The sequence below is a fragment of the Mastigoproctus giganteus genome, chromosome 13, assembly GCF_048544385.1.
Source record: "Mastigoproctus giganteus isolate SK-2022 chromosome 13, ASM4854438v1, whole genome shotgun sequence".
Taxonomy (NCBI): Eukaryota; Metazoa; Arthropoda; class Arachnida; order Uropygi; family Thelyphonidae; genus Mastigoproctus; species Mastigoproctus giganteus.
The window spans coordinates 41,343,126-41,366,354 of NC_143587.1; the positions used below are offsets into that span (position 1 = coordinate 41,343,126).

Here is a 23,229-nt window from a genome sequence, read left to right on the forward strand (position 1 = left end):
GTCGAAAAGCACTGTCAGCTTCAGGAAGGAAAATCATTTTGCAATTTTTTCGTTAAATTAATTTTTTATTTAATATTTAATTGCCTTAAATTGATTTTTAATTGTGTTCATTTGATTTTTAATTATTTTTAATTATTTCTTACTGTAAGATTTTCGATTTTTTAATTTTTTTCGTTTTAATTTCTGGAGAGTATCATACAGAAGTGTTCTGCATATCATTCTTTTACAAATATTAATATCAACGTAGAATGTATTGAGCATTATAGCTCTGGTTCATACTATCAAATATCTCAGTAAAGTAAATCATTTTAACTGAACTCAACTGCTAGATGTATTTGAATCCCATCCACCAAAACTGAGAGATGCTTGATAGACTGATATTTTTTTTTTTTTTTTTTTTTTTTGATTTGGTAGTTGTTGGCGCATCGGCTTCTGTGGCCATATTGCACCTCCCAAGGTTTTTTTGCAGTACTTTGATCCAAGCCCGAGGCGGGAATCGAACCCGCGACCTTTGGGTTGCCGGGCAGGTACTTTACCCACTCGGCTTAGACTGATATATTGACAAATTCCACTTGATATCCACAAACAGAGATAATCTGAAGGATTATCTCTGTTTCTATAGCCCTCCCTCCTCCTCTCCTCCCCACCTAATACAAATATACAAGTATTCAATATACTTATTTTGTGGCACAATTTCATTTTATAGTTTGTTTGTTTGTTATTTGGTTTTTAGGAGCATTAGCAACTAAGGCCATATTGCTCTGGGATAGATGGTCATTCCCTTGACCTTTCCGCATCCTCCGTATTTGGTGGTGACAGGCTCGAACCCCGGTCTAATCAAGAAGCATGTGCTACGCACTGCTGCTCCTTCCCACCTGGCTACGGAGGCGCCTTCATTTTGTAGTAATCATCACATGGCCTCCTAGGAAATGGTTCATAACTTGTAGTTTGAGAAGCACTGCGTTAGATGATGATTACTCCCCATGAATATACAACTAGTATGGTTTGATTATATTCAACAATCACATAAGGATTGTAACTAAAGAGAAAACAAAAATGAAACAATTACCTCTCTTTCACTTCCATCTAAATTTATTCTCTCAATTCTATGTAGGTAGGCATCACACCAGTATAATTTCTTATCAGCATAATCTAAGCTCAGCCCATTTGGCCATTGTAGTTGACTGTCAATGAATACTTCTCTTTTTGAACCATCCATATAAGCTCTTTCAATCTTTCCACCGAACTGGTTCTCGCTAGCAGAATGTGGTTCAGTTGACCAGTCCGACCAGTACATATACCTAAAATATGAAATGAAATTGAAAATTCATTACAAAGTAATTAAGAGAAAAAGTGAAAAAAAAAAAGCTTTTTATCCAACGAATTCATTCTCATATAAGATTGAGATGTCTAATCATAATTTTTAGAAAACTTAATCAAAATATATTACCGAAAAAGCCTAATGATGCTGCAATAACAAGTGCAATATAACTATTGTTTCTCTGTTAATCTCTGCTACTCTACTGTTTTTTTTATTTTTTTATTTGTTTTAAATTAACATATAAAGACAAAGACATAAAGACAACATGTCTTTATCTTAAGTACCAAATTGGCTGACACAGACTGCTTAGTGCAAACATAATATGAAAATAAGCAAATAAAAGTACATCTTATCTTGACAAGGCTGAAAGCAAAATTAATGGAGGCACTGGTTAAAGAAGCACTGCAGGATCATCTAGACAAGACTTCAGCTATAGCTCGGACACAGCATGGTTTTGTTAAGGGGAAGTCTTGCCTGACCAATTTGATTGGATACTATGATGCAGTCACAAAAGAACTGGATACAGGGAATAACTTTGATATTATATACTTGGATCTTAGAAAGGCTTTTGATACTGCTGCACATGGAAGACTGCTGCACAAATTGGAGCAGTGTGGCATTGGAGGCAAATTGCTGCTATGGATAAAGGGATGGTTGAGGGGGGAGAAGACAAAGAATCCTGCAACACTTCTTTAACCAGTGACTCCATTATTTTCCCCAGAACAGAAGGTAAACTAACAGGTCTATAATTATTTGTTAACCCTTTGAACCCCCTTTTTGCATAAAAGTATGCATTTGCATATCTCCAGTCCATGGGACTCTCCCCTGAATCTAAGGATGCTCTCATAATTATGGCTAAGGTTTGCTTACTTCCTTCACTGCTTTCTTCAATATAACTAGGTAGATTTCATTGACCCCAGGTGCCTTTTTTATGTTTAACTTCAAAAATTTCTTCTCCACTTTCCTCTCCGTTATAACAAAATCATTTAGCTCCCCATCTGAGTTTAGCAAACTTCTGTCCCCCCTTCCTTACAGAATTCCTCCTCGTGTGTGAATATAAATGAAAAATAATACTCATTCAGTTTGTCAGCTATCTGAGCAGGATCATCAACAGTTGAACCATCAATATCAAGTGGACTAATCTGACTTATTCCTTTCCTTCTAGAGTTTACATAAATAAAGGAATCTGTTGTTTTTCTTTGCATCCCTTTGCCAAGGATTTCTCTTAATCAGCCATCACTTGTCTAACCTCCTTTGTGATGTGATTACAGACTAACTTATATCTACCATAGGCTTCTGTTTTGCCTGATAATTTATATGAATCCCATGCATTTTTCTTCTCTGCCACAGGACTTATTAGTATATCTGACATCCATTTAAGTCTAAATCTTGAACAGTATTTCTTAGTTTGTACGAAAAGCCTAGTAGCTTCCAAGAATAATTCCCTGAGCCGACTGGGCTAGCCAGGTGGGTAAGGTGCCTGCCTAGCAACCCAAAGGTCGTGGGTTCGAATCCCGCCTCGGGCTTGGATCAAAGTACTGCAAAAACCTTGGGAGGTGCACTATGGCCACAGAATTCGATGCGCCAACAACTACCAAAAAAAAAAAAAATAAATAAATAATTCCCTGAAGGCTTCCCATTTAGAATTCACTGTTTTTAACATCGTCAGTTGATCCCACTGTACTAAATTTAAAAACTGTCTGAAACCACTGCAGTCACCTTTATGAAAGCAAAAATCCTTACATTACCCCTGATGGTAGTTACATCGTTAAATAAATCCCAAATCAGTGCTCTGTGATCACTGTCACCTAGTGGTTCCTTCATCTGCAAATTCCTAATGCATGCGTTATCACTGCTGATAATCAGATCAAAAGTATTACACCCTCTGGTTGCCCCTCGAACATGCTGCTATAGAAAACCATCCTCCAATAAATCCACAAAAGTCTTACTAGCATGCGAGTGACCAACCCACAAGTTCCATCAATATCTGGAAAGTTAAAATTCCCATTACAAGACACAGCGATTTACATGCCCACTCTATTTCTCTGCACAACTGTCCACTGTACTCATTAGTGTCATTAGGCCTAAAACGTTCTCCTACTCTCATTTTCACTTTCACAGTGCTTATGTCACACCAAATTGACTCAACATTGGACTGTTCACCAATGTCAGCTGGATGCACTTCCTTAGATTTTATGTGTTTCTTAATTAACAGCATAACCCCTCCTCCCTTCCTACCCTGTCTGTCCTTTCAGTACACATTGTACTCCCCAAATTCCAATTCTGAACTGCTTATATCTTGTGACACCATGTCCCTGATATCCCAACAATATCTGCCTTTGATGTCTTGGCCAGCACTTCAAATTTATTTACTATACTTCTAGCATTGATGTACATGCAAGTATACATGCACCTGTTCTTACTCTTAGTTACCCTAACACAGCCCATTTTTATTTCTAATTTAAACACAGTTGAGGATTTACACTTATGCACACAGCCCTTGTTCACTTCATTCAACACTCACTCTCTGCATCATATACACTTTTTGAAATATGAAATTGCTTGCTTGGTGCAGAACCCATTCGTATATATATACCAGTAGAGACAGCCCAAATTGATGTTGATAGTGTAATTACATGGCATTACTTTAAACAATCTGAATGTAAATTGGATCCTTGAGGCTGTCAGAGACATTCTCTCAGGTATGTCAAGCTGAGATTGCTACCTGGCAGTCTAAAACACTGATGAAACTGATATTTGGGTGACGCAAAAATCAAGTCGACCTAATTTCAGCAGTTTGGTTGTTCTGCGACAGCCAAATCCTCTGCTTGCACCTTCAGAATGGTGGTGTGCTGGTAACCCCCATATGCAATTCTTGATATAAGGCACCTAGCATACCAGAAGTGACCACCCAGGTGCGAACCAACATAGCAGGGGATCAAGGTGTGGTTCCCACCTTGATCTCCTGCTTACATTGGGGATCAAGGAATGCCACCCCTCAGTGTTATCAAGCAATACTAGATGGTAGATGACTCTCATAAACTTGTATATCTCTATTGAAGATTACCCTGACTTCTAATCTCCCTTAGCACATGCACATTACAAATATTGCTTCCTCTGCATTTAAAAAACTGGTTTTCTATTTCACTCTCAGTGTTAATTTTCTTCCAGACAGCTGTTCACTCTATACAAATCGCAAATCTGCCATGAAAGAGGGCAGTTGGGTTAATTAATGATTCATCTCTAACAAAATCTCTCCTCTCTGTCTCATGAATGTTCTGTTTCTGCCCCATGTCTTTTCTACAGATATTTCCATGCACAGTATTCTTCTGAATTTGTTTCTATAATTCCTGCTCTCTCTTTTCCTAACCAGTCCAGACAAGTGCTGTGACCAGTCAGCATCCTTTTACTGTCCAAATTCAAACTCATATAAACTGACTTTTCTTCTTCCTCATTTATTCCTTCAACTAACCTTTCTGGAACAAATTGACTTTACAAACATGTCCTGAAATTTACAATCTACAGAAATTCAAGTCTAATGTCAATGAGTATCTTCTTTTGTCTTCTCAACCTTCAACCCATGCATGGTACTAAGTACTATAGGTTATAATACCTGTCGCGCACGGGGTTCTCATAAAAAAAAAATAATAAAATAAAAAAAGTACTGATTTTCACAGCATCCAACACCATATATCCACCACATATTTATTAATTTATTTTTATTTTTTTTTATTAATCTTAACTATTTATTGCACAGTTTAAGGCAGTAACCTCAGTTATGTATGTAACTGAGAGAAAACTTAATACAAATATTTAGTACAAATGAAAAAAAAAAAAAAAAAATTTATACCCTCGTTTAGGATCAACCACAATGGCACGGGGATGTGACATATTTCCATGCACTAATCTCTTTCGTACACTGGCATCTTTCAACTGAGCAACATAGATAGCAAGCAAGCCTTCATCAGTCCAATATAAATTACGACTCATCCAGTCAACTGCCAGACCTTCACAGTTATTCAAACCTACAAGAGGAAGAAGGAGGGGGAGAAAAGTTTGCTATTATTTTATAGTAAAATTACTCATTCTCAATTCAAAAATTGAGAATGGGTAATTTTTATTGAAATTTTGAAACTTTCAAAAGATATACATACGTATAAAGAGTATCCATAAACCTCCTTTTAAAAAACTAAGATGTTGTTGTGTGTATAGTGTACATGATACAAACCTGAAACCACATCTAAGTGATTAGATAATGTCAAGTTTTAATTAGAGGTGTTCAATGTGGGCAACTTTACTTACACTGCAAATGTTTCACCTATAATTCAATTCCTCACATATTTGGCACAATGTATCCCTATCAAAGTAGCTGATTCAATTCTTCACAAATGCATTGTTTAAATTCCATAATGGTTCCTGGCACAGGTGGAACATACATCTGGTCTTGCACAAATCCCCAAAATGTAAAATCTAAAGGAGTCAGTGAGTTATGGGGACAAAAAAAAAAAAAAAAAAAAAGGGTCCTTTTCTTCCAATCCACTTCCAAGAAAACACAGTGTTCAAGTATGTACAAATTTCTTTGTAGTAATCTGGCAGATGTCCAGATATTTATTGCCTGTGATGGTAGCTTCTCTAAACAAAATCTGGGCAAACATTAGAATTGGAAGATTGAAAACAGTAATTCAATCCAGGAAAAGTGGAATAAAATCTTACATATTATCTTATTTCATTCTTTTGTAATGCAAAATGAGAGAGAGAGATTTCACTGAAGAGGAGATCATAACAAAGTTGAAATAGGAGGTACCCATAAGAAAACTCTAACATTAACTGTGTTTGTTATTTGTTATTTGGTTTTTAGGAGCATTAGCAACTAAGGCCATATTGCTCCGGGATATGCGGTGGTCATTCCCTGACCTTTCCGCATCCTCCGTATTTGGTGGTGATGGGCTCGAACCCCGGTCCAATCAAGAAGCGTGTGCTACGCACTGCTGCTCCTTCCCACCTGGCTATGGAGGCGCCTCATTAACTGTGTACGTTGAAGTTGTCAGTGAGGGGAAAAAACATACAAGTGCTGAGTGTGCAATTGGGATCATCTGGAATCCTAGGCGCCTCTGTAGCCAGGTGGACAGGAGCAGCAGTGCGTAGCACACGCTTCTTGATTAGACCGGGGTTTGAGCCCGTGACCACCAAATACGGAAGATGTGGAAAGGTCAGGGAATGACCACCGCATATCCCAGGAGTAATATGGCCTTAGTTGCTAATGCTCCTAAAAACCAAATAACAACGACAACTGGTATCCTAGTAGAGAAATGAACAGGCTGTCTAAGATCATTGGTAATAGCAAGACCTTAACATATAAAATGTCTATAAACCAGGTCCAAGCAATCAAAAAACTGAAGCCAGCTGGGTTTATGAACATTGAACAACTCACCAAGGAACATTTGAGTAAAGAAAGTTAAACTTCAAGTAAAAAATACAAAAGTTCTGAGTAATCTGTAGAGCTCAGAGAACAACAGAACAAATGAATTTTTCAGAAAGTGTTCAAAACATTTTAAGGGAGAGATCAAAAAGAGGAAATTCCAAGTTATGAAGTCTCTGACAAGCAATAAAACTGATCAAGAGTGGCACCTAACATATGTACAGGTACCCCTCTTGAGTGAAAGAAATCACAGAATGACTGATTAGACAAATGAGCAAAGTGGTGGTTAAGGTAACCAATAACTTCTTCAGAAAGACTCTGGCAGAAAAAGTAAGTGGTGCTAGAAAATTATTCTAATAGGAATGTCTCATTTCCCTTGCCACTGGTGTGTCCAGCCAGTATGGACCACATCAGATCATAAAGCCATTTCCTTCAAACTAAACAGGCAATTACAAACAACACAACACTCCTTGTTGGATATCAAAAGGTATAACCTTAAAAGGGCAAACTGGCAGATTTTTGCAGAACATACAGCAGCTGGGCTGCAAAAACAGGAAAATGAGTGGTCTAGATCACACAACTGTGATCTTGTTACAGTGATCACATTTGCAAATTGAATTTTGATTTTAATAAACAGCGATTCTAATATGAAAATCGACAAATATTATCCAGAGGCTATAAAAATAAAGATATCAAGCACAAATTTACACTTTATTACTAAAGGTTTATTACTAATTAAATGATACGTAAAAATCTGAAGAATATTCCGAATTTTATGTCCCAAACAAAATAAAAATAAATTTATCGCCAGGTTAGCAAAATAAAAATAAATTTATACTTACATATATAGCTTAATATTAATTAAACATAACACTTTGTAATATGATTATAATTTAAAATAGTCAATTATTTTAGATTGCTTTAAATTATCACTACAAAGTCTGTTTATAGATTTTTCAAAATTGTATAACAGCCTATATTCACGATCACTTGCACCAGTTTCTTCCAATGCTCTCCTCAAGACGGCTATAGTTTCATGAATTTTGCCATTTTGTAACTGGAATTCATTCAGGTTCATCTTCATTTTCTTCGTCCTTAGCAAAATTATCAGTAACAGACTGGGCAATTTCTTCATCTGTTAAGTAACCTGTAGATCACCATCTGTGTCCACCCAATCATTAAACTCCTGTTCACCCATGTCTTCAGACTTTTCAACGTGATCAGCATTGTGACTTAGTTCCCCATCATGAATAATTAATCCACATTTTTTGAAACAGTTGCTAATGCAGGTTTTGGAAACTTCATTAAGCTACTCATTGTCATGTGAAGTGCATCTAGAACAGTTATCTGCTTTGCGATATTGGATGATGTTCCCAAACTTTCATCTATAGACTGGATGATTCTTCGCCTTACATCCGATCTATAAAAGGTCTTAAAGGTTTTTATTATTCCCTGGTCGAGAGGTTGAATTGGTGATGTGGTATTTGAAGGTAGAAAAACTAATTCAATGTTTCTGAAAGTCAACTTTGGATGAGCTGGGCAGTTGTCCAAAACCAATGCAATTTTTTTGTTTTTCTTATCCAATTTCAAATCCCATTTACGAAGATAACCTTCAAATAAAGAAGCTGTCATCCAAGCATTGGTATTATTGGCATATTCAACAGGCAGATGTTTTACCCCTTTAAAATATCTAGATGATTTCCTCTTGTTGATAACTAACAATTTCATCTTGATTGTTCCCGTCATGTTGCATGTTAAAAGAACTGTAATCCTGTCCTTGATCTTCTTTCCTGCAGATGCACAAGAATTTTTAAAAATCATGCAGTGGTCTGGGGTAGCCCTGTAGTACAACCCTGTTTCATCTGTATTAAAAATGTCTTCAGGATTATCAGTGCTTAACAAGGTTTGCCATGAGATTTTCAAACAGTTGTCAGCTGCAGAACCATTGGAATCCTGTTTTTTCTCTGTTAAGTTTTTTATTAACAATATCATGCCTCTCCTTCCATCTTGTCAGCCATTCGTCCGTCGCCTTAAACTCTTTGTGTAGTTTTTGAGCAAAACATGATTTTAACAATTTTCATAAAAATGACTAAGGCACTCCTAAATTTACTGCCGCTTCCCTTTGAGACATATTGCCTACGTTTAATTTATTGTACGTTTCTATAATTCGTAATTTATCTTTTACACTCAAATTTGCCGACCGGGCTAGCTGAGTGGGTAAAGTACCTGCCCGGCAACCCAAAGGTCGCGGGTTCGATTCCCGCCTCGGGCTTGGATCAAAGTACTGCAAAAACCTTGGGAGGTGCAATATGGCCACAGAAGCCGATGCGCCAACAACTACCAAATCAAAAAAAAAAAAAAAACACTCAAATTCACTCTCTTTCTGTTCACTGACATTTTTTTTTTTTTTTTTGGTAGTAAAATTTAAAACACAGTAAAAAAGATAAGCTTCAATCAATAACAGAGCACACGGCACACACAAATTGGAACTAACACGACAAAAGCAAGTGAGACGAAGTTTAGATATAGAAATGAAGAGCAGATTTCAGCGAAGGGGAAACACATTTCACCACAATAACGTGACAACACAGAATTCCAGCTATCGGTATTATCACAAATGAATAAGATCGACTTTACTACCTGTTTATTGCACTAACAGAAAAGCCCAATAAACCGGAAACTGCAAATTTATTTTATTGTTTTATGGTTGTGACCTCTATAAATGATCTCCAGAAATGTGCTTTAGAAAAATATCACAGAGGCATTCAAAATTGATTCTTATAATTGAAAATGTGATTCTAGTAAACGATGAAAGTGTAGTGCATTTTACTGATTTGGATTGGTTCTTCAAAATTTGATTCTATTGAGTGGCTGATTCTAATAACGAGTGATCACTATAACTGGCACTTACTGTATCTGCAAAATTACAGCAAAAAACATTGCTACAAGTAACCAATTATATATATATAATTTTTAACGTTATTATCTGATTCAGTAAAATTAAATAGAAAGGGGGACTTACAAAAACATCTAAACCTCACAATTTATCTTTATTAAAGTATTATTAAGTATTAAGGTATTATTTATTAAGGTACTATGGTGCACAAAAAACCAATGAAACATGAATGCAGCAGAATGGAATTTGCCTAGGACACTACATGCTAAAGCTCAGCATGCTTTAAATTTTTTTTTCTTCTCTTCTATTTTTTTTTTTTATCTTTAACTTTTTGCTTATTTTTTTTTCTTCTCTTCTATTTTTTTTTTTTATCTTTAACTTTTTGCTTATTTTGAAAATTATTTCATCTATTTAATGCTACAATATACACAGCGTACTGATGTGGAATTTACTTAAATACAACTATTGTCAAGGGTAAAGGAAAAGACTTTTGCTTTCATAACAGTGGTCTTAGTCAATTTTTAAATTCTATAAGATTGGTTCACTGGATGTAGTACTAGTAGTAGTAGTACTAGTAGTGGCATGTGATGCAAGAAAGCAAGTGTATGAGCTTATGCAGCATCAGCCAAAAAAAAAAAAAAAAAAAAATCACACCATTGCCTCCAAATGCCTGTCCAGTTCCTCCTTAAATTTATTCAACCTATCAACTTCCACAACGACAGATGGAAGTTTGTTCCATCAATTAACCACCCACTGGCTAAAGGCAAATTTTCACACATCTATTCTACATCTGTCTTTTCTTAATTTGAATTTATGCCCCCTTAGTTTCGTAATCTGAACAAGTGGAAGGATCCCACCAGAATTCATTGTGCTCAACCCATTCAAGGCCTCACATACCTCAATCAGATCACCGCGCAGGTGCCTAGTCTCTAGCCACTGCAATTTGCAGAACTTAAGCCTCTCTTAGTAAGAGGATCCCTTCATTCCCCTCACCAATCTTGTTGCCCTTCTCTGTACACGCTCAAGTAAATCTACATCCTTCCTAAAATGAGGCCTCCAGACCTGTCCGCAGTACTCAAGGCGTGGCCTGACCATTGCCTTATACAGAGGGATAATCACCTCCTTTTCCCTGCTAGCAAAATTCCTATATATCATTGACAAAACCCCATGACCTGCCCTGGCAGCCTGTCTGCATTGCTCAGAAAACTTCATATCTGACTGCACAATTACCCCCAGGTCTTTTTCATTTTCTACCACCTTCAGCGTAGTACCACACAGTTGGTACGTTTCTCTGGGGTTACTTCTACCCATATGCAGTACTTTGCATTTGTCAAGGTTAAACTTTAGTTGCCACTTCTTAGCCCATCTGCCCAAATTATCTAGATCCTGTTGCAGTAGCACACTGCCATCACTGTCATTAACAACCCTGCCAACCTTTCTATCATCTGCAAACTTCGACATTAAGCCTGATATACCTTCATCAATATCATTGATAAATATACAAAACAACAGTGGACCTAACACCGAACCCTGTGGTTGTTGTTGTTGATATGGAGGTTTGATGGCGCATAAGCTACTTTGGCTATAATGCGCCTATTCATTTATAATAAAAAGAAATGATAAAGTTTCATAAATTCAGAATTGATTAAAAAGTCCAGTTTGCTTTAAGAAGTTGAAAAATTCGGAAATATCTGCGTCATCTCCAATGAGATTCTCTAAAGTTATTGGTCTACGAAGATTAATCAGTGATAGTAGGGTTGAAGTTCTGTCTTGTTCATAGTAAGGGCAGTCAATGAGAATGTGTTTAATACTCAGATTTACATTACAAAGTGGACACTGTGGCGGGTTGTTCCCTGTGAGTAAATAAAGGTGGGTCAGGTAAGTATGTCCTATTCTTACCCTGGAAAGGACTACCTCTTCTCGTCTTGATGTGCGGACACTGGAGCGCCAAATTTTTGGATCATGTTTAAATTGAAATAATTTATTATTAATTTGAGAGTGCCATATTGCTGTCCATTTTGACAGGCATGCAGCCTGAATGATTAATGCATAGTCTGATGGCGGAACAGGAATATCAGTTAAGTCGAAGCTAGTTGGATTTTTTGCAGCTTTATCAGCCAGTTCATTGCCCAAAATGCCAGAATGAGCTGGAATCCAGCAGAAGGTGACCAGTTGATGGCGTTCTTCAATTTTCAGTAATATGCTTTTTATTTCGTCTAGAACAGGGTGTACTTTATTTAAGGAGTTATATAAAGCCAAGATTGAGCTGAGTGAATCAGTGTAAATAACATATTTTAAAGCACAGTCAGAAGAGAGATTCTGTAAAGCTAGTTTGATAGCATATAATTCAGCTGAGAAGATACTGAATTCAGATGGCAAGGATGCTGAAATAACGGTATTTGGAAACACTGCAGCTGCTCCAACGTTTGAATTAGATTTAGAGCCATCTGTATAAATTGGAGAGAAGTCAAAGTATCTTTGAATGTGAGCTTCGTGAAGTTGTTTGATATTTGATGTTTGTAAAATGTTCTTACCCCATTGAGAGAGGTAGGTGTCACAGGTCGGTATAGGTGGTGGAAACCATGGTGGTTGAGGACAAGTTGCTGCCTGTTGTACGGAAAGGATGGAAACATTCCAAATTTGCATCAGTTCAAGAAGGCGAAGACCAGCTGGCTTTACTACGCTTGGTTTATTTCTGAAAAGGTTTTCTAATGGTGGATTGAACAGGTATGACTGAGTCGGATGCATGGCACAGCTTTGTATCTTGACAGCATAGTTCAATAACAGTGTTTTCCTACGTAAAGTTAGTGGCGGTTCATGGGCATCAATGTAGAGACTATGTGCTGGTGATGTTCTGAAAGCACCGAGTGAAAGTCTCAAGGCACTGTGTTGAATTGGATCAAGCCAACGCAATGCACTCAATCTGGCTGAATCATAGATGGGAGCTCCATAATCAAGACGGGATCTTATTAATGCTCGGTATAGCCGAAGCAGAGATGTACGATCTGCGCCCCATGTTTGGGAGGATAAAGCTCTGAGTATATTTAACTTTTTTAGACAGGAAGTACGTACATTTTTAATGTGGTCTATAAAATTTAACTTATTATCAAATGTTAATCCTAGAAATCTGATGCTATTAGTGACCGGGATGGAGACATTATAAATTTGAAGTTCAGGATCCAGATGAAGTTTGCGCTGTCTACAAAAATGGATGGCAACTGTTTTCTGCTGCGAGAGTCGATATCCATTGAGGCTGGCCCACTGTTGGATTTTATTAAGTGATATCTGGAGCTGCCGTTCAATAGACCTCATATTTTGGGAATGGCAGGAGATGGAAAGATCATCTGCATAAAGGTAGGTCTCAACTGTATTTGGAAGCTGATTGGTGATGGAATCTATTCTAAGAGCAAACAAAGTGGCACTCAGTACTGATCCCTGTGGTACTCCTTCTTCCTGTATAAACGTTTTGGAGAGGGCATCTTGGTACTGAACTTGAAACGATCTAGTACGTAGGAAGTTCTGAACAAAAATAGGAAGGTTGCCTCGCAGACCAAGAGAGTAAAGATCACTAAGTATGCCATGCCGCCAGGTAGTGTCAAAAGCCTTCTCGATATCTATTGAAACCATTACAAGATGTTCCCGTTTAACAAAGGCATTTCGAATGGCAAATTCAGCCTTGACCATAAGATCTAAGCATGACCTATTTTTACGAAAGCCATATTGGCTATGGCTCATTAGATGTTGTGACTCAATGATCCATACAAGTCTTCTGTGGACAATTTTTTCAAGGATTTTGCTCAGGCAGCTTGATAGAGAGATCGGTCTATAGCTATAGGGGTTAGTTGGATCTTTCCCAGATTTTAGGAATGCCAAAACAGTAGAGTGGTGCCAAGAAGTTGGAAAAACGTTTTCTAAAAATATACGATTGTAAAAAACCAGAAGCAGGCTTAAAGCTTTGTCATCGAGATGTTGAAGCATGACATAATAAATCCCATCTGGCCCGGCTGCCCCATTGTGGGCTGTTCTAATGGCATGCAGAAGTTCAAAGTATTGCAGAGGTTTGTTATATGGAAGAGTACATGCGGTTTGAAATTTTATGGCATGCTTTTCTCTAGTGTTTTTAATTCGTTGGAATGATGTAGGATATGCTGATGCCGCTGATATTTCAGCAAAAGTATCGCCCAAAGCATTAACAATGTCTAAGGAACTGGATAGATCTTGCCCTTTCCAGGAGAGGATTGGAGAAGATATAGTAGGAAACTTACCAGATAACTGTCTAATTTTTTTCCATATAGTTTTCGGATCAGTGTTTCTGTTAAAGGTCGATGCAAAACGGGTCCAGGATTCTTTCTTAGCTTGCTTTTGTACAAATCGTGCTTTTGCTCTTAGCTTCTTATAATTAATGAGATTGGTTGTGGTTGGACATCGCCGAAATAAATTCCAGGCTTTGATTTTTGCTTTCTTTGCTTTTGTGCACTCATCATTCCACCAATAATTATAATGCTTGCGATCAGGGGGGTTTGATAATGGTATTGTGTCCTTGGCTACTTTTAGGAGATGTGATGTGATGTAGTCTGTTACATTATCAATATTTTGGAGCTGGATTTTTTCCTCGTCAAGAGAGATTGATGATCGAAATTTTGCCCAGTTTGCCCGAACAAATTTCCATTTCCTGCGGAGCTTGTTTGATGGAGTCTGTGACATTAAAACATTGCATATGATTGGAAGATGGTCACTGCCCATTGGATCATTTAAAACATACCACTCTATGGTTGGAAAGAGAATTGGAGAACAAATTGAGAGATCTATTGCTGAGGTGTGTCCAGTTGGGAGTTGTATGTGAGTGTGCGTACCAGTATTGAGTAAGGTGAGGTTTTGTGACTCTAGAAAGCTTTCAACGAGTCGACCACGTGTGTCTAGTTTAGGATCGCCCCATAAGGGGTGGTGCCCATTAAAATCCCCTAATATACAGAGAGGTGGAGGTATCTGTATGAATAGATCTTCAAGATCTTTTAAACAATAAGTATGGTTTGGTGGTAGGTATATTGAAACAACTGTTATTGAAATATTCAGAGTTATATGAACAGCAACAGCTTCTATTTCAGTTTGAAGTGGAATATGTTTAGTTGGGATCTTTGAGTTTATCAGGATTGCTACACCACCATGGGCAGCATTTGCTGTGTTACGATCTCTTCGATAAAGACAATAGTTTTTTATTGAAGGAGAAATTTGCGAGGTTAGGTAAGTTTCCTGAAGACAAAGGGCAACTGGAGAATATCGGCTAATTAGATCACGGATATCATCTGTGTTGCAACGAAAGCCTCTGCAGTTCCATTGTAAAATACAAGGCATTATTTGTGTTTTATTGAAGGAGCTGTATCTGACTGTTTTTTGAAGGTTACTGGCTTATGACACTCTAATTTAGTTTTATCTTTTTTGGAGAAAACTGGTCGACCTGTGTCCATTTCTTCTTCTGCATGGATTTCTAGAGGGGGATCATCCTGTATGGATGTGCCATCTGTGTCCATGGTTGTGTCCTGAAAATTTTTTACTACATTTGCGTTTGAACTATGAGATATGGTATCTATGACTGGAGTAGGTGATGCCGCTGGTATTGTCAGAGGAGTATTATTGGCTTGGTCAGAGAACTTGGATTGTTGCTTAGAAAGAACATTTCTAGCCCAATCAGAAATTGATTTGTTAGTGGGAACTGTTACATCAGTTTGAGTGGAGACTGTCTGATATTTTTTCACAGCATTGGCATAGGTCATATTTTTGGTTATAGTTGGAGCAACTAATTTTCTCGCTTCTGGGTAACTTACTTTGTTCTGAACCTTGTATTTTACTATTTTTTTCTCGGTTTTCCACTTTTCGCATGTCTTGGAATATGCAGGATGGTCACCTTTGCAATTTGGGCAGTTCATTTTTGTAGCTGTACAGTTACTTTGTATGTGATCTGCAGATCCACAATTAGGGCAGACAGGAACTCCTCTGCATACAGTTTGTGAGTGGCCATACTTTTGACATTTGTAACACCTTAAAGGGTTTGGAATGTAAGGCCGGATTCGGCAAAGTAAATAACCTGCTTTTACAGAGGAGGGTAAGTCGGGTGTATTGAAGGTGAGAATAATGTTTCTTGTAGGTGTAAGTACATTATCTTTTTTGATCATTATTCGTCTTGCTTCAATTACGTGTTGTCCCTGCAGCTCTTGGGTTATTTCTTCCTCAGTAACGTTTAATAAGTCCCAACTGGATATCACACCCTTAGATGAATTTAAGGTTGTGTGCGGGGATATTTTAACTGGAATTCCAGCAAAACTTGTAAGCTGTAACAGCTTATCAGAATGTCTGTGGTTGGTGGTTTCTACTAGTAAGTCTCCTGATTGCAGTCTCTTCACCATCTTGGGAGATCTTGCAATACCCTCCAGATGTTTTTGTATGACAAACGGAGACAATTTATTAATGGGCTGACTAGTAAGAGAGTGGATGATTAAGAACGATGGGCAAGGTTGCTCCATCCGATCAGTCTTTTGTCTCTTTGGATTTTCGTTCTCAATATCCTGATGGTCAGTGTTTGCCATGTTTGCTCCTTTTAGCCCTTGGCAAGTGGTCTTACTTGCCAAGATTTCCGGCCCCGCCACGGGGAGGCAGGAGCAGTGCCGCTAGGAGGCCAAGCGGTTAAAGTGTTAGTTAGTTAGTGGAAATAGAGATATATGGAAAAATAAAGAAAGGTGAGTTTCCTTTCTCTGTTCTAACTTGTGGCTTTTAAGTGTAGAACAATATAGAAATAAAGCTGCTAATAGAAACGTACAAAATTAGAAAAAACTTTAATCGCTTTTGATGAGCACTCTATATATCGCAGAGAAATCGCTTGACCTCGAATTCGCTTGGCACCCGGGGCCCGAACCCTGTGGGACTCCATTAATAACATTAGTCCATGAAGAGCAGCACCCATTGATTACCACCCTCTGTCTTCTCCCACTTAACCATCTTTTTATCCATTGTAGCAACTTACCCTTAATACCATTCTGCTCCAATTTGTACAATAGTCTTCCATGCGCAACAGTGTCAAAAGCTTTCCTGAAATCCAAATATATGATATCAAAATTATTTTTTGCATCCAGTTCCTTTGTAACCACATCATAATATCCTATCAAATTTTTCAGACAAGACTTTCCCTTAACAAACCCATGCTGTGTCTGAATTATTGCTGCAGTCTTGTCTAGATGATCCTGCAATGCATCTTTAACCAGTGACTCCATTATTTTACCCGGAACAGAAGTTAAACTAACAGGTCTGTAATTACTCGTGTCACCCTTGATCCCCCTTTATGAATTGGGGATACATTTGCACATCTCCAGTCCGTGGGAACCTCCCCTGAGTCCAAGGACGCTCTCATAATTATGGCTAAGGGTTTGTTAGTTGCTCTGCCGCCTCCTTTAATATAACTGGATAGATCCCATCCACCCCAGGTGCTTTTCTTTTGTTTGACTTCAACAATTTCTCCTCCACTTTGCTTTCAGTTATTCCAAAATCATTAAGTATCCTGCTACAATTTGATAACCTTCTGCCATTTTCAAACCTTAATAATTCCTCATGTGTGAATGTAGATGCAAAATACTCATTCAGTTTGTTTGCTATCTGAGCAGAATCATCAACTGTTGAACCATCCAATGGTTTAACTCCATAATGGCAGTTAAGAAATGGCAGTTGAACTTTAACATAGATAAATTTGAGGTACTTCATATGGGTAGCAGTAATCCCAAATTAACATACCAACTGTGTGGTACCACACAAAGCACAGTGGAAAATGAAAACCACCTGTGAATAATTGTGAGCCAGATATGAAGTTCTCTCAGCAGCATACAGAATACCAAGGCAGGTCATGGGGTTTTGTCAATGATATACAGGAACTTTGCTATCAATGATAAGGAGGTAACTCTCCCATTGTACAAGTCCATGTACAATGGGAGAGTTACCTCCTTATCATTGAATTTATCTATGTTAAAGTTCAACTGCCATTTCTTAACCCATCGGCCTAATTTTTCTAGATCTTGTTGTAGCTGAACCTGATTGATGTCATTAGCCACCCTACCAACCTTCGTATCATCTGCAAATTGAGACATTAAACCTGATATGCCTTCATCAATATAATTGATAAATATAGAAAACAGCAATAGTTCCAACACCAAACCCTGGGGGACTCCACTAATAACATTAGTACATAAAGAGCAGTGGTCATTTCTCAACCATCCTTTTTTCCATAGCAGTAACTTGCCTTTAATGCCTGTTTGCTCCAGTTTGTACAGTATTCTTTTATGTGCAACAGTATCAAAAGCCTTCCTGAAATCCAGGTATATGATATCAGAATTGTTTTTTTGCATCCAGTGCCTTTGTTACTGAATTATGATGTCCAGTCAGATTGGTCCAACCCGACCACCCCTTAATACATGCTGTGACTTCAGTATAATTGCATTCCTGTCTAGATGGTCCTGCATTTCTTCTTTAACTAGACACTCCATTATTTTCCTTGAAACATTAGTTAAGCTAACAGGTCTGTAATTACTTGTGTCGCCTTTTGATCTCCTTTTTGTGAATTGGGGATACATTTGCACATCTCCAATGCATAGGGACATCTCTTAAATCCAAAGATGCTCTTATAATAATGCTAATGGTTTACCTACTTTGATTCCTCCTTTAATATAAGTGGATAGTTCCCCATCCACCCTATGTGCCTTTTTTATGTTAAGCTTCAACAATTTCTCTTTCATTTCCTCTCGGTTATTGCAAAATCATTTTGCTCCCTGTTAGATCTTGATGAACGTCTGTCATTCCCCTCCCTGAATAACTCCTCATGTGGAAATGTAGATGCAAAATACCTATTCGGCACCCTGAGAAGGATCATCAACAGTTAAACCATTAAATACGGAGGATAGGTAGGAAGAAATCAAGCGGGTCACGGCCGACCTTATGAAATGTGAATATCCCCAGAATGTGATTGAAGGTTGTTGTGGACATGGTACTTGGAGGAAGGATGGAGTACCTGCCTCCACCGCGTACATTCCCTACTATCCGAGTGTGTCGCAGCCAATAGCCCACATTTTATGGTCATTCCAATTATGTTGTGTGCAGCTTCCGGGTATGGAGAGCTCATTTTAGTAAGAATGCAAATCTGATGGAACAATAGAAGTTACTATGCTTTTCATACCAACTAAGAAATACTGTTCAAGGTTTAAGCCTAAATGGATGTCAGATGAACTAATGAAACTTGTTGCAGAGAAGAAAAATGCATGGAATGCACATAAATTATCAGGCGACGCAGTGGCCTATGGTAAATATAAGTTAGCCTGTAGTCAAGTCACAAAGGCAAGTGAAGGCAGATTATGAGAAATCTTTGGCAAAGGGTGAAAAGAAAAACAGCAAAATCTTCTCTGCCTATGTAAACTCTAAAAGGAAGGGGATAAATCAGATTGGTCCACTTGATATTGATGGTTCAACTGCTTTATAAACCCTTACAGGAAGCTAAGTGATTTTGTAATAACTGAGAGAAAAGTGGAGGAGAAATTGTTGAAGTTAAAAATAAAAAGGGCACCTTTTTATTTTTAATTAGGGTGGAGGGGATCTATCCAGTTCTATTAAAGGATGCAGCAAAGTAAGTAAGAAAACCCTTAGCCGTGATTATGACAGCATCCTTGGTTTCGTGGGAGGTCCCCACAGACTGGAGATGTGAAAATATATCCTCAATTGACAAAAATCAAAGAAGAAATGAGTAATTACAGACCTGTTAATTTAACTTCTGTTCCAGGGAAAATAATGGAGTCACTGGTTAAAGAAGCACTGCAGGTTCATCTAGACAAAACCGCATTTCTAGACACAGCATGGGTTTGTTAAGGGGAAGTCGCATTTGACCAATTTAACTAGATGCTATGATGTGGTCACAAAGGAACTAGATGAAAAAAATGATTTTGATATCATATACTTGGATTTCAGGAAAAGCTTGTGATACTGTTGCAAATGGAAGACTACTGTACAAATTGGAGCAGTATGGCAAGTTGCTGCTATGGATAAATGGATGGTTGAGTGGGAGATGAAAGAGTAGTAATCAATGAACACTGCTCTTCGTGGACTAATGTTATCAGTGAAGTCCCCCAGAGTTCGGTATTGGACACATTGGTTTTTTTTTTTTTTTTTTTTTTTTCATTATTTATCAATGATACTGAAGAAGGTATATCAGGCTTAATGTCCAAATTTTCAGATGATAAGGAGTTTGGCAGGGTTGTTAATGATAGTAATGACAGCACACTATAGCAACAGGATCTGTAAAAGTTGAGCGGCTGAGAGGGCAACTAAAGTTTAACACTGACAAATGCTGCATACGGATAGTAGTAGCCCCAGATTAATGTACAAATCGTGCAGTACTACACTAAGGGGTTTAGAACAAAAAAGATCTGGGGAAATTGTGCAGTCAGCTATGAAGTTTTCTGATCAGTGCAGACAGGCTGCAAATGTAGCTCATGGGGTGTTGTCAATGATATACAGGAATTTTTCTAGTAGGAATAAAAAGGTCAGGCCACTGAATTATGATGGGCAGGTATGGAGGCTTAATTTTAGGAAGGATGTAGAATGGTTTGAGGAAGCTCGATGCTGATGGGATTTTTCCTTTTGCTGAGATTACACACCTGAGGGGGCATAAAATCAAATTGAGGGAAAGAAAGTTGTAGAATAGGCATGTGGAAACTTGCCTTTAGCCAGCGGGTGGTTGATTGCTGGAACAAATTTCTATCTGTCATTGTGGAAGTTGACAGTTTAAATAAATTCAAGGCAGAACTAGACAAACTTTTGGAGTAAATGGATGGGTGAAATGGGAAGAGTATTTTTTTTTTGGACTGATGCTGTATAAGTTTGCTTTCTTGCATCAAATGCCTCTGCTAATGCTAATGCTAAGAAATGCAGAAAAGTGCAATGAGATTATCAAAGGGAATGAAAGGGTGCTCTTACCAATAAAGGCTTCAGTTCTGCAAACTGCAGGTTCTGGAGACTAGGCACCTGGATGGTGATCTGAGTGAGGTGTTTAAGGCCTTGAAAGGTTCAAAATAAGCTGAAAGTTGATGGCATTTTTCCTCTTGCTGAGACTACACCATATATAAATATGTGTGTAGGGATATAAATTCAAACTGAGGAAGGATGGTTTAGATGTGCAGAATTTTTTCTTCAGCCAACAAGTGATTGATTATAACAAATTTTCATCTGTTGTTGTGAAAGTGAGTAGTTTAATTAAACTGAAGGCAGAACTAGGCAAATTCTTGGAGAGTGGATAGTGTTTTTTTTTTTTTTTTTTTTTGACTGATGCTCTATTATAAGCTTTCTTACTTGCATCATTATTTGCCATTGCTAATACTAAAGACATTAATCAATGACAGAATTATTAATATAAACTCTAATAGAGCGGGAGTTTTCAACTAAAGTTAGGTGGTGGTTTATCTTAATCTTAAGAGTTAGAATTCTCTCTAAAACTTGAATATTTTTTGTTAGTAATCTTTGTAAAATATAACTTTGTATAAAATATAACTTTTCTTATTAATTTATTGTTCAATAAGGATTTCCCACTAAATTATTTTTATATGGCAGAGTAGATGTAATAAAATGTCAAATTTCTATAATGTAACTAAGTATAACTGGCCTTTGTCCAAGTAAACCTCTCTCCATGTTCCATCTACTTTCTGTCTTTCAATCACAAACCTCTGTACATCAGAGTAGTAAATATACTGTGTTTTTGCATCATAATCTACTGCAGTTGGTCTATTTAAACCCATTACTGGAACCATTACTTCTTCTTGCTTTGCTCCTACTCCCATGGTGATTCCTTTTAAAGCTCCAGGCCTACCTCTTCCATATACAAGAAACTGTCCTTGTTTAGCAACTGTAAGTAATTAATAAATAAGTTAATATGCTGTTCAGATTATATTCTTTTCACAAAACAAAATAGTACAGTGATACCTCTAACATTTTTCCAAGGATAATGCAATTTATTTTCTCAATTTTTATTATTAAAATACTAAACTTAAAATGTATTTTAACCCACCTTAATAACCTTTTCAAGATGACCAGTGTAACCTACTTCAGTAATTCTAGTGTTTAAATTCAAATAATAAGTTATCAAATGCAATGTGCATATTACTTTACTCTTATCATTACTCCTATATCTTCACTACTGATTAATCTGCAAAACAAGTGAAATTATTTTTCCATATAAATATGAGAAGAGGAAAAAAAAACCACAGTAAAAACCAAATGGTATAAAGAATTTAAAGAGTACCAGTAGTCCTCTTTCAAAAATTACTGCACTTATTCAGATCTAAAATAAACAATATTTTCTTTCATATCTTCAGTGCTGAAACTTAAAGGATCAATTTAAAATCATGGACAATCTTAATTAGATGTGGAAACTATCACAGACTTTTCAATCTATACAAATTTTTAAATTTAAACATCTTTAGACTCATGAAAGAAAAGATATCTTTATAAATACAATTTTTCTGCCATGTCTTTTTTGACCTTATTTGAATAAGAGTGTCTATTACACATCAGTGTAATCAAATTAGTATATGATTTTCAGTTATAATTAATCAGTTCCTCACTAATTTCAAACTGACCGAAAATAAAGTTCTCCTTGAAAAATAAATCCAAATCCTTCGAGAGAGAAAGAGAGGATATTTCTTCAATCCACAAATTAACAGTGAGAAAGACAAACAACTGATCTAAGCCTCCCATGTGGATAAAACAATCATCATTTTATATGAAATGATAAAATATAGAACTATATAAAATATTACTGTACAAAATAAAATAATTACAGTTGGCAAAGTCGAAGTTCTGCATATATAGTGCAGTGCCTCCATAGCCAGGTGGGAAGGAGCAGCAGTGTGTAGCACACGCTTCTTGATTAGACCGGGGTTCGAGCCCATCACCACCAAATACGGAGGATGCAGAAATGTCAGGGAATGACCACCGCATATGCCCGGAGCAATATGGCCTTAGTTGCTAATGCTCCTAAAAACCAAATAACTAACTAACATATATAGAAAAAAGCAAATTTAAATTTGCTATAAAATGCTTTGATCTCACAGGAAAGTTTAGTATATTACTATTAGTAGTGGAAAATTAAACAAAGAACCAATGCAGCCTAAGTCAGAAAGGTATGGAGGGCGCAAGTACATCGTATGTTCATTCCCTCTAATAAGTTGTCTAATTCTTACTTAAATTCATTCAAATTACCCATTTCCACAACACCAGCTGAGAGAGTTTGTTCCAACAATCAATTACTCTCTAGCGGAAAGCCAATTTTCAGTCTTTAATACTTCAGTCAGGTATCATTGCAGGTGTCCATTATGGAGAAAAATTCTATAAGCAGTTGAAGGCCATTTGTTAACTATCCTCTATTCCCCCCCTCTCTCTCTCTCTCTCCCTGCCCCTCCCTCCCTCCATATACCTTTCACCCACACAACTTCTGGTAATAACTGCTTATTCAAGCAGTGCATTTCTTATGCTACGCATATGTTGAACAAGCCATCTGCTGATATTTTTGACAGTTTT

At 37.2% G+C, this 23,229-nt stretch overlaps 1 protein-coding gene across 1 annotated transcript in view; it reads right to left on the minus strand.

Annotated features, from left to right (window-relative positions):
* Positions 1 to 23,229, minus strand: part of LOC150075985 (prolow-density lipoprotein receptor-related protein 1-like) — a 1,358,636-nt gene that overhangs the window by 1,109,663 nt on the left and 225,744 nt on the right. The window contains 3 exon segments of the mRNA XM_090387555.1: positions 1,070 to 1,301; positions 5,172 to 5,346; positions 21,317 to 21,556. Coding sequence (XP_090243681.1) covers positions 1,070 to 1,301; positions 5,172 to 5,346; positions 21,317 to 21,556 — 647 coding nt within the window.